At 36.9% G+C, this 14,191-nt stretch overlaps 3 protein-coding genes and 1 long non-coding RNA gene across 4 annotated transcripts in view; 1 reads left to right on the top strand and 3 right to left on the bottom strand.

Annotated features, from left to right (window-relative positions):
• Positions 1 to 74: 74 nt before the first annotated feature.
• Positions 75 to 729, bottom strand: LOC144452530 (uncharacterized). Its single transcript, XR_013482353.1, has 2 exons — positions 561 to 729; positions 75 to 202 (listed from the first exon to the last, which is right to left on the bottom strand). It is a non-coding gene; the product is annotated as an uncharacterized LOC144452530 (long non-coding RNA).
• A 399-nt stretch (positions 730 to 1,128) lies between these two features.
• LOC144451912 (protein sidekick-like) lies at positions 1,129 to 2,590 on the bottom strand. The gene is made up of 3 exons (XM_078142815.1): positions 2,460 to 2,590; positions 1,937 to 2,108; positions 1,129 to 1,472 (listed from the first exon to the last, which is right to left on the bottom strand). The coding sequence occupies exons 1-3, from the start codon at positions 2,574 to 2,576 to the stop codon at positions 1,156 to 1,158; spliced, it is 606 nt and encodes a 201-aa protein (XP_077998941.1). The 5' UTR covers positions 2,577 to 2,590; the 3' UTR covers positions 1,129 to 1,155.
• A 1,927-nt stretch (positions 2,591 to 4,517) lies between these two features.
• LOC144452231 (uncharacterized) lies at positions 4,518 to 10,315 on the bottom strand. The gene is made up of 4 exons (XM_078143284.1): positions 10,061 to 10,315; positions 7,545 to 8,604; positions 7,206 to 7,310; positions 4,518 to 6,413 (listed from the first exon to the last, which is right to left on the bottom strand). Exons 2-4 carry the CDS (start codon positions 8,569 to 8,571, stop codon positions 6,190 to 6,192), a joined length of 1,356 nt encoding a protein of 451 aa, XP_077999410.1. The 5' UTR covers positions 8,572 to 8,604; positions 10,061 to 10,315; the 3' UTR covers positions 4,518 to 6,189.
• A 2,660-nt stretch (positions 10,316 to 12,975) lies between these two features.
• The window catches only part of LOC144451909 (long-chain-fatty-acid--CoA ligase 1-like), a 21,835-nt gene continuing 20,619 nt past the window's right edge, over positions 12,976 to 14,191 (top strand). The window contains exon 1 of the mRNA XM_078142811.1: positions 12,976 to 13,139. The gene's annotated coding sequence lies outside the window, so the exon portion shown is untranslated. The remainder of the gene's footprint in view (positions 13,140 to 14,191) is intronic.

Here is a 14,191-nt window from a genome sequence, read left to right as displayed (position 1 = left end):
CTCTACAAAATCAAGTCCTGCATTAGCTCAGTAATATACAATTGTCTGATGTAACGTGTCAAAGTGAAATTAATCTAACACTTACTGCAATTTTCCTCATCTGAATTGTCACCACAGTCGTCCATGTCATCACATTCCCAGGATTCCTGTATACATGTACCATTCATACAGGTAAATTGATCATAATCACAGGTAGCAGGCCCTGGTAAATGTACATGAAAAGTAAAAATCATTACAGATGCTTGCAATGTCACTAATAGCACACATGACAGATCAAGCAAACATGTGAATATTATTAAATCATAAAGTAGAAAAGATTAATTAGAATATATTTTCAATAAAACCTCTCATAATGACACCTAATTATAGGCTTATCATGTGACCTGATTGCATAATATAAATATGCATAATTATGTATTCGACCAATCAGCTTCTGTGTAGGGATGCCATCCTGGACTAGCAGATATAAAGAGTTTGTAGACTTCGAGAACGAACACAAATTCAAAAAATCTAAATGACAGTCTAATAGCCTACCTGAAATGATGTATAAATTGACTTACCACAATTTTCATCAGAATTATCACCACAGTCGTCCTCATCATCGCATTCCCAGGTTTCCGGTATACACTTACCATTTCCACAAGTGAATTGATTAGAATAACAGCCAGGCCCTGGTAAATGTACATGGAAAGTAAAAATCATTACATATGCTTGCAATGTCTCTGTCATCAAGCTGGGGTAAATCTGGGCTATTCATAACCTACGGGCTGATCCTAGTTGCACAGAGAGAGATTTTGAAACAGAAGAGCGATTTTTCAATCAGTAGAGCGATTTTCAAAACAGAAGAGCAGTTTTTTTCAATCACTAGAGCGATAATACAAACAAGAGCGATTTGTCGTTTTTGCCACAGTGTACACACACACACACACACACATTGCCATGCCTATAGCACTACTGAACCTTACCAGTTCAGTTGTGCTCAAAATCAAAATACCCAATCCTAATCCATATGGCCACTTCAACATTCATGCAAAATATATCCTTAAACTAATAGGTATGCATGTTATGAAGATAAACTTTTTTATTTGATTATTATATTTCATAAGAAGGAAAGAAAGTACATGTCAAAACAAAGAGTAGAAACCAAACACAGGACTAGAAGATAAACTTATCATCTTGCAGTGTTTCAATTTCTCTAGATGGTTCACTAGGATCACTGGCACCAACAACATTGATAGCTGTGAGTCTGAATCGGTATTTGGTGAAAGGTTTAAGATGTGGTATTTCAAATGCATATGCATCAGGGTCGTGATGGTTATAGATGTTTTCCCATTGAGTTGCACCATTGATTTGTGCTTCTACTTTCCATGTGTTGATACTGGCTTTGCCATTATAGCCAGGTATATACTGCAGCATTACCAAGTGGGCTTGTATATTAGACACAGCTAGGTTGATGGGCATGGTAGGTAGCTCTGAAAAAATTCAAACACAACGCTCTTTTCACGCCAGGGTACATGATTCTACATGTAATTTCTTCAAAAGAGGCGTGACTAATAATACTGAACAGTAGAAGGTAAAAGATTTGTACAAACTGGATAGTATTACTATTTACAAATTTCTTTTAAATTGTACCTGCAACATAGACGTACTCAGTACTTGTTCACTATCATAAAAGACACATTTGGTGTCTTGATTTTACTTTGCAGACGTTCCTCTGTCCACACTTAGGTTTAATGGATTTCTTTTGGGCCAAATTGCTCAGAGTAAGAACAAAATAATTGATCTTTGCTCTAATAATGTCCTAAGAATCTCTAGAGAACATACTTTAATGAGTTCATATTACGAATTTCACGATTTTTGCCCCAGAACATCGCTGTTATTGTGGAGCTCTGTTGTTATACAACCACACAGAAGTTAAATTATTTCATATACATACCTTCTTCTGATCGAAGTTTTCTGGGTTTGTCCAAGAATGAAGAACGCACATTCTTTCTCACAGTAGCGAAAGCTATGTCTTTTGAGTCACCATTCACATCGTAGTCTTCAACTTTCCTATCGTTGTAGTAGCGCTTCTCTATAATTTGTATAAATGCCAAGTCTCTCTTGTCCTAGACACGTAAAAGAAAAAATCAATCAATTGTTTGAACACAAATTCATGGCTGGTCAGGGTGGATGCCTACAGTCATTATGCTTGTTCCATGTCTGACTGCATATGGTTAAATGCTATTTCGGACATCATTTCCATTATATATATTATATGATAAAATGTATGAAATATTTACGCTTTCCAATTTTGTGTATATCAACTGAAATGGTCTTTACGTTGAAACCACTGATACTGTATATAAACATCACATTATTCACGTAGGTAATTAATCACAAATCTTGTGACTAGGACGAAAATAGGTTTTGGCGGACCAATTACAAATTTAAGGGGCATAGTTAAGTTTATACTTTACCTCAGTGCCTTTACTTGTGTGTCCACCCACTATACGTCCATCGTTCATCGGCTTTCCAGCTATGTACACTTCGAAAAGAAAGTGCCACAGCGTGATGGCGAGGAGCAATCGAAACATCGTGTCTGACTGACGGTTCGTATACTTTGCTGACTTCAAATTTAAAGATCGTAGATGTTCCTCAAATCATATGGCAATTATGTCATTTATGGAGTAATTTTTACCGTAAATTAAGTGAGGTCTTTGTTTTTCAATTTCCAGAAGTTCCGATTTGTTTTCATCTTTTGCACAAATAGGAAATAGGTAGTAGAGCTATTATATTATTCATGCTTAGATTATATGTAATAATCCCAATTAGCGGCAGTCAGTTATTCGAGAATCTCTCTGTTATTATTATTTATTATTATTTATTTAAACTCGATAGACTGTTGGGCCAAAGACTCTTCTCACACAGTGTCGAGATAAAAATATACAATATATACATTAAAAATACCAAGAAGTAAAAATACAAACCAATGAAATTAATACAAAGACAGTAAAATGGCAAAAGCCAGAAGAAGAACAATAACGGCTACACTAACTAACGATTTTCTAAAAGCTGACATTTACATTTACGTTTAAAAGACTGAAGAGTTGAGCAGGATTGGACATCAATACTTAAATCATTCCATATTTTAACACCATTATATCTAAAACTCTTCTTAAAAATCTGTGTTCTGTGTTTTGGAATATATAGTTCATCTCTAGCTGCAGCACGTGTATTACGAGTATGCACTTCTTGAATACTTCTAAAATCATTGAGATAATTTGGAGCCAGGCTATTCTGGACTTTGTACATTAAAACGGCTTCATTGTAAATGATTCGTTTTCTAAAAGGAAGCCATTGTAGTGGCGACTCGAATAAAACATGGCTTGGTGTATTGAAATCAGAATCTAAGAGTACTCTTGCAACAACTTTCTGTAGTCTTTCATGCGGAGTAAAAGTGTGTTGGAACAATGTCCCCATATGTTGGAACAATAGTTAAAGTGGGGGTAATATAAAACAATTGTAAAAAGTAATCTTTGCTCTCTGACTTAAAAAAGTTCTAATACGTTTGAGGTGATGTAATTTGAAAGCCACTTTACTACATACAGTGTTCACTTGTTTTTCCCAGGTCAGTGTATTATTAATCTGATTTACACCCAGGAAATACATTCTAGCTTATTACTGCCACTCCCATGTAACATTGATACAATTATTCATTCTCGCTTTTCTCAGTCTCTCTCTCCGTCTGTCTCTCTCTGTCTTTGTCTGTCTGTCTGTCTGTCTGTCTGTCTGTCTGTCTCTCTCTGTCTCTCTCTGTCTGTCTGTCTGTCTGTCTGTCTGTCTGTCTGTCTGTCTCTCTCTCTCTCTCTCTCTCTCTCTCTCTCTCTCTCTCTCTCTCTCTCTCTCTCTCTCTCTCTCTCTCTCTCTCTCTCTCTCTCTCTCTATCTCTCAGTGTTCATTATCCACCTACTTATTATCCTGGTACAGTTTCGGATATTGGTGTTATAATTGCCATAATTGTTTTATTAAAATAAATACCCCCGAGTTATCGCGGTGCATATTGTCAGACCAGTTTCTCCGGTCAATTGCGGCCGAGACTACTGATATTCCCTTCTCACTACATCCACACTGTGCAACTAATAATAAATATTTTCGCATCATTAAAATTATAAAAACATGACCATTTTCTATGAATCTGACTTGCAAATGGGACGCCAGAATCCCGACATGGTTTTTCATCTAATTGGTATGTGAAATAAATGAAATAATTTTATAGAGCTAGGTTTCCAAATTTTCGCCGTTAGTAAGGGAAATTTTCAAGAGTGAGTTAATGAGAACAATAGGGAACTTACAAACCCACCATTTTGAATGTTGCATCATGGGAAATGTGATAATAAATACTGTTGCCGACTTGTCTTTGGTGGTGGGGCTATTTACCAAATCCAAGGGTAAACTCAATGCACTCAAACCGTCTCAGAGGTACCAGAATCTCAGGACACGTATTCTGTCGAAAAACTCATACAGGACTCAAAATATTACTTTGGGTCGAATGACATATACGATTTGCAGCAATAGGAGTGATTCAATCGAACTCCTCAATTTAGTTACAGCCGAGAATCAAAGTTCCTTGGGATGTCTTTGTCTCTGTGAAGTTCTACTCACGGAGCGCATTCAAATCCGTGTTCCTCAGTCAAGGCCTCCCAGCAAATCTAACAAATATTTTTGAGACAAATTCCATTCTGCTTCAACCGTATACGTCACCAATATTTTATTTAAACTAACTTTCATTCCGTAATACAAATATGGTTAACAAACAAATTGTTTACAGCAAAATTCACTCTCTTATCCTTATTTAGAAAGTATTAATACAATTAATTCAGTTCAGAAATAAACAGTTGAAAGAACTCTCTAGAATATTCTTACTTAAAACAGCTGTTGAAATCAATTGGGGTACAATTTATCACTTGTTGTGACACCTACGGCGACTACTTATTAAGATAGAATAACATTGCTTGACCTATTACTCTGTCTCATTAATCAATGTGACCTTACATGCGTCTTCTTGTCATTGCAAGGTAATATTTACTTGACACAATTGTTTACAATGTGTGACTCGTAACTATACTAATCAATTAGTATTATAAAAAAATAATGTTACATTGTTTGTAACCACAAATAATCAATTCATAGTCACCCTGACCATTGTGGGAGGTTTATTTTATCGGTAGCTCCAGATTAGGTGTTACGATAACCACGGATAATCCCATGGTCCTTAGCGTCTGAGCATGCTCAGTCTGGATTGCAAGTTCTCTATTTGGGATACCTCTTTCAGACCTTGTCGACTGTACGACATTACGCAAAGCATATTGAATCGGTGTTGAAACATGCACAAAATATCCTTTCACACACCTATTTTGAAATATTCCCATAAGGACGCAGATACATATACAGGACTTATTTATCACTTTACCTTCGATCCTAGTTAAAAATTATATTTAAATTCTAAGTCGATATTCCGGCTATTAGGAATTCTCTGTCAACTTTCTAACCCAGCTAGCAGTAAACGTGTTTCGATCTGGTTGTGTGATCATCAATACAATTAAGTCGATTACTTTCATTTCACGATTGTATAGTTTATTTGATAGAAAACAGTATGATGTGTCATGGCGTTACTATATCAGACGCTGAAATGTTCACTGATCGTGTATTTATTACCATGTGAGATCGACAGTATCTTCGCATTTAAAGGGGCACAAGCTGCCACTTAATGAGTCTTGGTTACTCTTGTTCCATATTGAAATGTTCTGATATCATTTGAAATGAAATTTCTGTCTATTCTGTCACTTATAATTAGATGTAAAGTTACAAATTAACATAAACAGTATATTATTGTTAGATACGTAACAATTATACTGAACTATCAAAAACGATTGATTGATTGTTTGTTTGTTTGTTTGTTTGTTTGTTTGTTTGAGAAATGCATTTGCTTATTTCATTGCTGAGTGCTTGGATAGGAGTACTATCATCTCTTTGTTAAAGGCGTTATCATGTTTGGTGTTTGGCTCATATTCTGGCATATTGTAAATTTACTTGTTGGTTTCGTTAATACACACTTTTCTATTCATACAGAAGTAATTTATTCACCTGTGTACAATGTAAAATTAATAATAATAATCACAATTATTTGGTCAAAGCAGATTTATCCGCCTATAATCCAAACAAATGAAAGAAAAATGCCAATTTCGTAAAAAGTTTGAAATAACTACTGCTGTGTGTCTTTTCAGCACACTCTTTTCTTGGCGAGTCGAAGACTTCGCGGAACACCTGGACCTCATCACTCGTAAAATAATATCCCAAGATATCAGCTTGTGTTAAAGCCCACTCGGTGTCCAAACAGTTCATGTATCCTTCCGCCAGTAGTGCCCAATAAGCTGTATAGTAAAATAGGTCATGAAAATCATCAGCGTTTCAGATTACTTTTATTAATACATTGTTGATAGCTCAAGAAATAATGAGTTCCGTTCCGGTCATGCATTTTATAAGGGATAATTATGTGCATGAAATATATCTTCATTTATTAATACTATATTCATTTACTTATCGACAGCGGTGTGTGGTGACGTCATGACACCAATGTTTAGAGTTCTGGAATTATTTCGAATATAAATCACTGTAAATAAACAATAATGAACTTGAACTGAACATTGTGCCTTCCTACCCCTAAAGTAACACAGGATAAGTACTTTTCTGTGGAATGGTTTATTTTCTCGACTCTGAAAACCAGTTGCTTCAATGTACATGATGGGTTTGTTTTTATAATTGCGGAACAGAAAAAAACAACAGTCATGAGCTGTAACTTGAAGAGGGTGCTATTTAACAAACTAATCGTGGACCAAACTTGGCATTCATAGGGGCACCGATATAAACGTAGCTAAGGTTGCCACTATAATAACTATATATACTCAGTCAGTGATCTCATTTTCAATAATGAAATATTACACTATATACCCCATCTACATTCACATTATAGATAGCAATTCCCTAACGATAGACAATCCTCCGTCGATCAACAAATCATGGACTTGGACCAATATACTTATAGTCTCGGTTACCCAGACTCTCGCTGCTGGGGCTCTTCTTTACGAGACCTTCCCGTCCCGTAGCTAGGCAGAGCCCCCAGCGGCGAGTGTCTGGGTAACCGAGACTAATACTAGTATACTTACCGCTAGTATGTCCACCATATCCACTATGCAATAGCACAGGGCCATGTTCAGAGGCCTTTTTCAAGTCGTCCACATATTCGAAGAATAACTTTGCAGTCGTCTTGGCTTTTAATTTTCAAATATTTCAAAAACAAAATCAAAGAAATCGAAAGATAAAAGGTATTAGAACCAGTTATTACGCTCCATACAAGGTAATACATTTTAGCACAGCATATTATTTACTAGTATTCTCTACTGTCAGTGTAGATATCAAAAACTGATTTCCCGAACCTTGAATTTAAATTGCAATATTATAAAATTCCTTTTGTCATGTTATATAAAATTTAAAATTTTACTAACCGACTGGTAAATGAACATAATATAACACACTCCCATCGACAGCATCACGTTCCAACTTTTCGTTGTAGCCAATATCGTCCCCAAATTCTCCAGGATTTCGAGCTTCAAAATTCTTACGGGACGTTGATGATATGTACTCGTTTGGTTTTTTAGGGTCGATTCTTGTCTTAAGTAAACGAGGCAGTTTTTGTCGACCGCCATGTTTGTATGTTCCAGTGTAGTCCTTGATATTCAGTAAAGTAACTTCTTCCTGCGAAGGTGTATCGTGGGATGAAGAAGTCAGTCCAAGACGAGTGTTTGCAATTACCTTGAAACCAGCGACGTCAGTGGCTGGAATGTGCGTCTTCCTCATTTGACCAGCACAAAACCAGTCTGATGATACAAACTTGGCGTGCCAAAATGTGGCCCAGGTCGTGAGTTTATTATTCGGCACGAGTCTTAGTTCTACTGGCGGTTCTCCAGTTATTTCTGACACCAGTTCAATCAAGCCTTCATCCATGTCATAATCGTGTCCGTGTCCCCGTCCGACCCGAAAGAAGTCGTCCGAATGAAATTTCGGCTTGAATGTCTCATCGTGTTGGGTCATGTACAGAAAGTATAATAGTACCGTTGCAGTTGCTGAGTACGAGGCTGTACAATAAACTAACGTGGGTTTAGGCATTTCCGTGACAGCATTTGCAAAGTATAATACTGCTTCCATACTTCGCCAGGACTGAATAGTTGCAGGAAAAATGTCAAACTCTTTGATGTCTGTAAGATGTGTTGCGATGTATTTTATGGCGTCTGTTGTTGGGAGCGGTTCGTTCCCCATTGACCCAGGAGTAGTGTGGTTAAAAACGGCAAATACTGACTGAAAGCCAACTTCAGCAGCATATTTCACTTCTCGAGCTGAAAGTCTCCCCGCCGTGTAGAAATCCAATGTCACGTGTTTTGTCCACCATGCCTTCGGTTTGGCGGTTAAGTAGTCTTCTCCACTTGTCGACAAAACCAGGGTCAAAAAGAGAGTAATTAGCGATACTGCCAACATTGTGAATTGTCCAGATTTAATATGACCGGTCTTCTGGTACGAGATACCATATATATAAAAGAGAAGATTTGAACACGCAAGTTTTAAATTTGTGCATAACCGATACATGATATACTTGTACTGGTAGTATGTACTGGGAATTGTATTACATAAAGTTTGCGTTAGTCAATGTGGATTACAATGTTCTCATGTTATAAAATCCTAAAACTGATTTTTAAAAAAAGCACCGTCGTTTGGACTTAACCAGCAATGTGGAGCACCCACAACGACGAAACCTTGAAATTTCAAACAAAGTGTTTCAAACAAGGTACAACTTTTGCTGAGTCACGTACACACATTCAGAATATACTCTAGGTGCAGTCTGTAAAGCTGTTCGTGTAAACAATTTGTCTGTGCACGAATTTTCAGAGGCTGTGTGGACAAAGGGAAAAGATATATTCAATGCCGAATAATGAGGAGAGGGTAGTGGGCCTTTGGTATTTCGAGATGAGAGGGGAACTGGATTGTAGATCGAAACAACCAAACTGTCATGACAGCCAATGTTAGTGTAATACATACACGTACTACTGCTTTATATACTACATGTTTTATAACTACGGTATGTCTATGTATTTACGGAATTTGTCGAAGGCGAAAAGCTCGGGGGAAAAGTTATTGTTAAAATGTTACGCCTCGTTAGTATGCAGGGGTGACCTAAATACATAAAGCCATGTTAACAATGTGATAGCTTTCAGCGACAATAACATAAGTTCAGGTGTTAGAGCACAACATTAAAATAATATAAAAATAGTATATACAATGTATGCGTATGTATGTATGTATGTATGTATGTATGTATGTATGTATGTATGTATGTATGTATGTATGTATGTATGTATGTATGTATGTATGTATGTACATTTGTATGTATGTATGTATGTATGTATGTATGTATGTATGTATGTATGTATGTATGTATATGTATGTATGTATGTATGTATGTATGTATGTATGTATGTGTGTGTGTGTGTGTGTATGTATGTATGTATGTATGTATGTATGTATGTATGTATGTATGTATGTATGTATGTATGTATGTATGCATGCATGCATGCATGGATATATATATATATATATATATATATATATATATATATATATATATATATATATATATATATATATATCACATATATATCACATAATTATTATCACATATATATATCACAAATATCACAATATCAAACAAGATATTGAGTAGTCGTTACGCAGTGTTTCACGTTGTTGTGATTGTCCCCGAGAGTACTAAATGAGTACGTTTACTCGTTCTCTCTATCGCCATCACACATGCAAACCAGTATCATATGTACGATGTTGACCTCAGATCCGGGCCTCAGATAGCGGTAATAGCCTACTGGCGTACTACAATCATACAAACTGTTAACGTGAAATGATGATACGTACGGTAATTATCTTAAAACTACTGTGGAATCCACAGTATCCTACTCACATTGATGGTGCTGGGTGTTTAGGAATGACAATGATTCAATATTGTAAACCATAAGAGCCCAGGTAGTAGCTGTGTTCCAATACAGTATCGTTATAATCGGCCGACCTGTCGACAGGCTAAACTTCGGTTCGATTTGCGGGTCGTTCAGTACGAGTCTTCTTATGATATGGAATGCATCTTTTGCATAAGATTTGCATAACACTGTCCACGAAATATATGTAATGCTTTCAAGGCCGTCATTACTTTCATGAAGACCACCACGCGAAACTTAGGGCAAGAGAGCAAGGATACTGGTCAGAGCAGGTCATGGAGTGCGCCACCATCGGCATTGCAATTCATGTCATCCGGTCACCGTCAATTGCCTCAATCAAGATGTAGTACATATTGATCGAGAATTTTGCACTTTACTTATTAATTGAAGTTCGTGCAAATTTTGTCAGTTGTAGTGTTTGTGTCATCTTATTTGGGATTTTTAATAAACAGATGATTTATTTATGCAATGACTTCGACTGGTGTTTATTTTTTTCATTCCATTTGTTAGTTGCGCTCTTCAAGTTTTGGTCCGGTCTTTGACTATCCTGAAATGTACTGACAGTGAGAACCTTGTAGACTCAAACTACAAGAGCCACGTGCACTAAGGGTATTAGTATGAATTTTGTTTGCATAAAACTATACATATGATAATGTGGATGTTTAGCACTTTTCCAGGGTAACTAAAGGAAATGTGAACATTCAAAACAAGTAACACAGTTCAATGAACCTATAAAACAAATTAAAAGTGGTTTCAACAGGGCTGAATTTAATTTGTTGAAGTAATCCGTCCGTCCTTGTGTCCGTCCATCGATCCGTAAGACATCATTTCTCAGATCAGCTATGTCCGATTACTTTCAAACCTGGCACAAAGTTGGCATATCATATTGGACATATGCACGTCACTTTGTTTTTTGATGAATGGCGGCCATATTTGTTACAATAGTTAAAAATCAATATTTACTGCATAACTCAAAAAAAAAATGTCATATCCACTTAATAACCGGTTTATCCGAATAATAATGACGATGGCATTACCAACATGAAACCATCTCTTTAAAACTGCTTCACTTGGTAAATAAAGTAACGACCAGAATGACACAGTGAAGATCAAAATACTGTTTGTGGAATTAACGTTGATGTAGATCAAGTACCACTGAACGACGCCTTCATCTCTGGATTATCTGCCCCTACAGTGATGACTGAGGTCCGTTGAGTCAGCAAACACCATTGCTATGGCACCATTATCAGTGTCATCCCAAATGTCCTAAAAACAATGACAATATAATAGTTCGTAGATTAAATAAGTATTACATGTTTGGTCTACCCTCAGACCACTAACTACATTTTGTATCTTTAGTGGTCTGAGGTCTACCATGTGTCTACTGTAATATTGATCGTACATCATAGGACTCCAAACAGCAAAACAGAACAATACAGAATGATGTGATAGGTAAACAAGATAAAAGGTGAAACTGCTTAGAGGTGTTTATTTCCTAGTACGGAAACTAGAGGAATGATCCCGACTGAAATCGATATTGTCGATTCTATTACCTTCGTGAATATAAAAAGTACACTGTCCTTAATATATCAAAGAAATACATAAATAGATTTCAAATGTAATCTCATATAATCTGCCTTTCAGATGGGCAGTTTCGTAGTAGACAAGACCAAGCATAGTTACAGCGCAGCGATGTGGACATTTTAGCTAACGGGTGGCAAAACATTTTATTCTGAGCTCGGATCATCGCATCACGAAAATGGCTGTTTTGTATGTACTGATATCTACTGCATAATTGTACTGTGGGTCCGCATTGACTACATAGGGCTAATCATTTGTTCTGTGTCGTCGATGAGGGCCCACAGTACAAGGATATTCTAGTACAATTATTCAGTAGATATTGGTACATACAAAACAGTTAATACCTATGCTCTCGAAGACTGGTGAGAGAGTCTAGCCCTATATGTGTAATCGTACCTCTGTCTGAAGTTTCCTTCTTTTGATTTCATTATACACCTGTATTTTCCTTTCTTCCAATCACATTCACTCTGAGTTTCCGCCAATCAGATTCATTCACTGACAGTGCGCATAGTCATTATATGAATCCAAACCTGTAACACGTGGCGTAATAAATGGCGTAATACTAAAAGGCCTCGCTGATGATAACATTTACAACCACATAGCACAGTAGTAACAGTGGTTTTGTGGCGCGACCCAAGTCTTGGTACTAGCATTCACGGATTATTCTAATCAATAGGGAAAGGATATTGTAGTGGAAACTGTAATTGGTACAATTACGACTTTTATTGTAGCTGTCTTCATAGTTGCGTCTTTATTGGTGACTGCTGTCTGGATTATTTTGAACAATGTGGAGGTAAGGATGATGTATTGATAACAGTATTTTAGAACAGAAATTAATTTCAGTTGTCTTTCTAATTCTAACTCTTGTCTGTCTGTCTGTCTGTCTGTCTGTCTGTCTGTCTGTCTGTCTGTCAGACTATCACTGTCTCTTTCCCTCTCTACCATTGTTATATATGTTTCTCGCTCTTTCTACCCCCCTCTCTCCCCACTCTCTCTCTGTGTAGCGTGTGACCTTCACAGTAATATAACCCCCAATTGCAATGGCCAGCAAACAAGTTTCTTGGGGTTTAAAAAGTGAATGAATATTAATGTATAATAATGCGACCCGAAGCGACCCACAACCTGCACAATAGTTACACTTCCAGAGTGTTCCCGGCTACTACCTTTATGTAGGAATGAAACCTGCACCTATACAGTGATGAAACTATTTCTCTGACCTGCGGGTAGTCGACTGTACGTGTTTGGCCTATACATACAGATCAAAAAGGTATAACTACGATTAACATAAGAATGACAACCAGGTCATTCAATAAAAGACTGCATATTCAAGTGTATTGTTGTTTGGTTACTGTTATACGAAGTGGAGGTCAAGCCTCACACACGACCCCAAACCAGCTTTCAAGGTGTGCCCTGGAATACGATAGTATTAAGAAAGACATTGGCTGTGCTGTACGTGGCTGGCTTAAGGTAAATATACTGCCTCACAACTTTTGAAGTTGAAAATATGCACAGATTTGTGATCGTGATCAGTAGGAATTTTTGTGAGAGCATAATGATGGGGGTTGGGGATTTAAAAAAATCGTAGTTTGAGGGCAGGGGGTTGGGCCTCATGCTGGGCCCTGCTGTGAGCAGTCTTGTTTGGAAGTTAACCGAACGGCTCCTACACTACAACTGGGTTCTAGACAGTCTCCATAACTTAGCGAACGTAAACACATTCCAGTGTGTACGAATTCTTGATCCTTTCGAGTGTTGAAACCGTACACAGTGTGTATTTACGTGGACGCCATTACACACTTTCTATTATACAGGTGATAATAATGCATATGATATAGTGAGAGTACTAAAAACCTAACTTTGTTAAAAGGAAACTCAAATCAACTCACATATGTCTTGAACTCAAAGTGTTTTAAACAACATATTTTCGATCCAATGATAGGGACTGGTTAAGGAACTAACATTCAATTAGATCGCTATATTTTAACACGTTCCCCATTGTTCTGTTAGTTACAATCACTGCCCCCTACCTCGTATACGTAGCCAAAACCATGGCCCATTGTAGTGTTTCCAACTACGAACTTTTAAAGGGCAGCCATGAAGTGGGATAAATATTTCCTTCACAACTGTTGAATCAGAATTATTTTGACGGTAAGCTTATTAAGTATGTCTGGCAAGTTCTTAAAAATAAAACGTATTACGTAATAAATGGAAAGACGTGTACATCTGTTCTTCGACGTCTACAGTGCATCTATTAAGTAAATGCAAATCACAAAATAGTTAATGTTTACGTTTACGAAAATATCTGTTAGGCCTCAATCCGAAGAGCTGCAGTTTTCTTGAGTGCTTCGAGGTATTTTACGATGCCACCGAAGCATACAATGAAATGTAGTACTAATAACAACATTCATTTATTTACAGTAGCATGTAAACTACTTTTCGTCTCTTTTAACCATCGTTCAACTACACCTCAAGTTTATTCCGATAACGGGACACCTTTATTGATCTTTGTCATGGATTCCAAT

This window comes from Glandiceps talaboti, chromosome 22, assembly GCF_964340395.1.
Source record: "Glandiceps talaboti chromosome 22, keGlaTala1.1, whole genome shotgun sequence".
Lineage (NCBI taxonomy): Eukaryota > Metazoa > Hemichordata > Enteropneusta > Spengelidae > Glandiceps > Glandiceps talaboti.
This window is presented reverse-complemented; position numbering and strand designations above follow the sequence as displayed.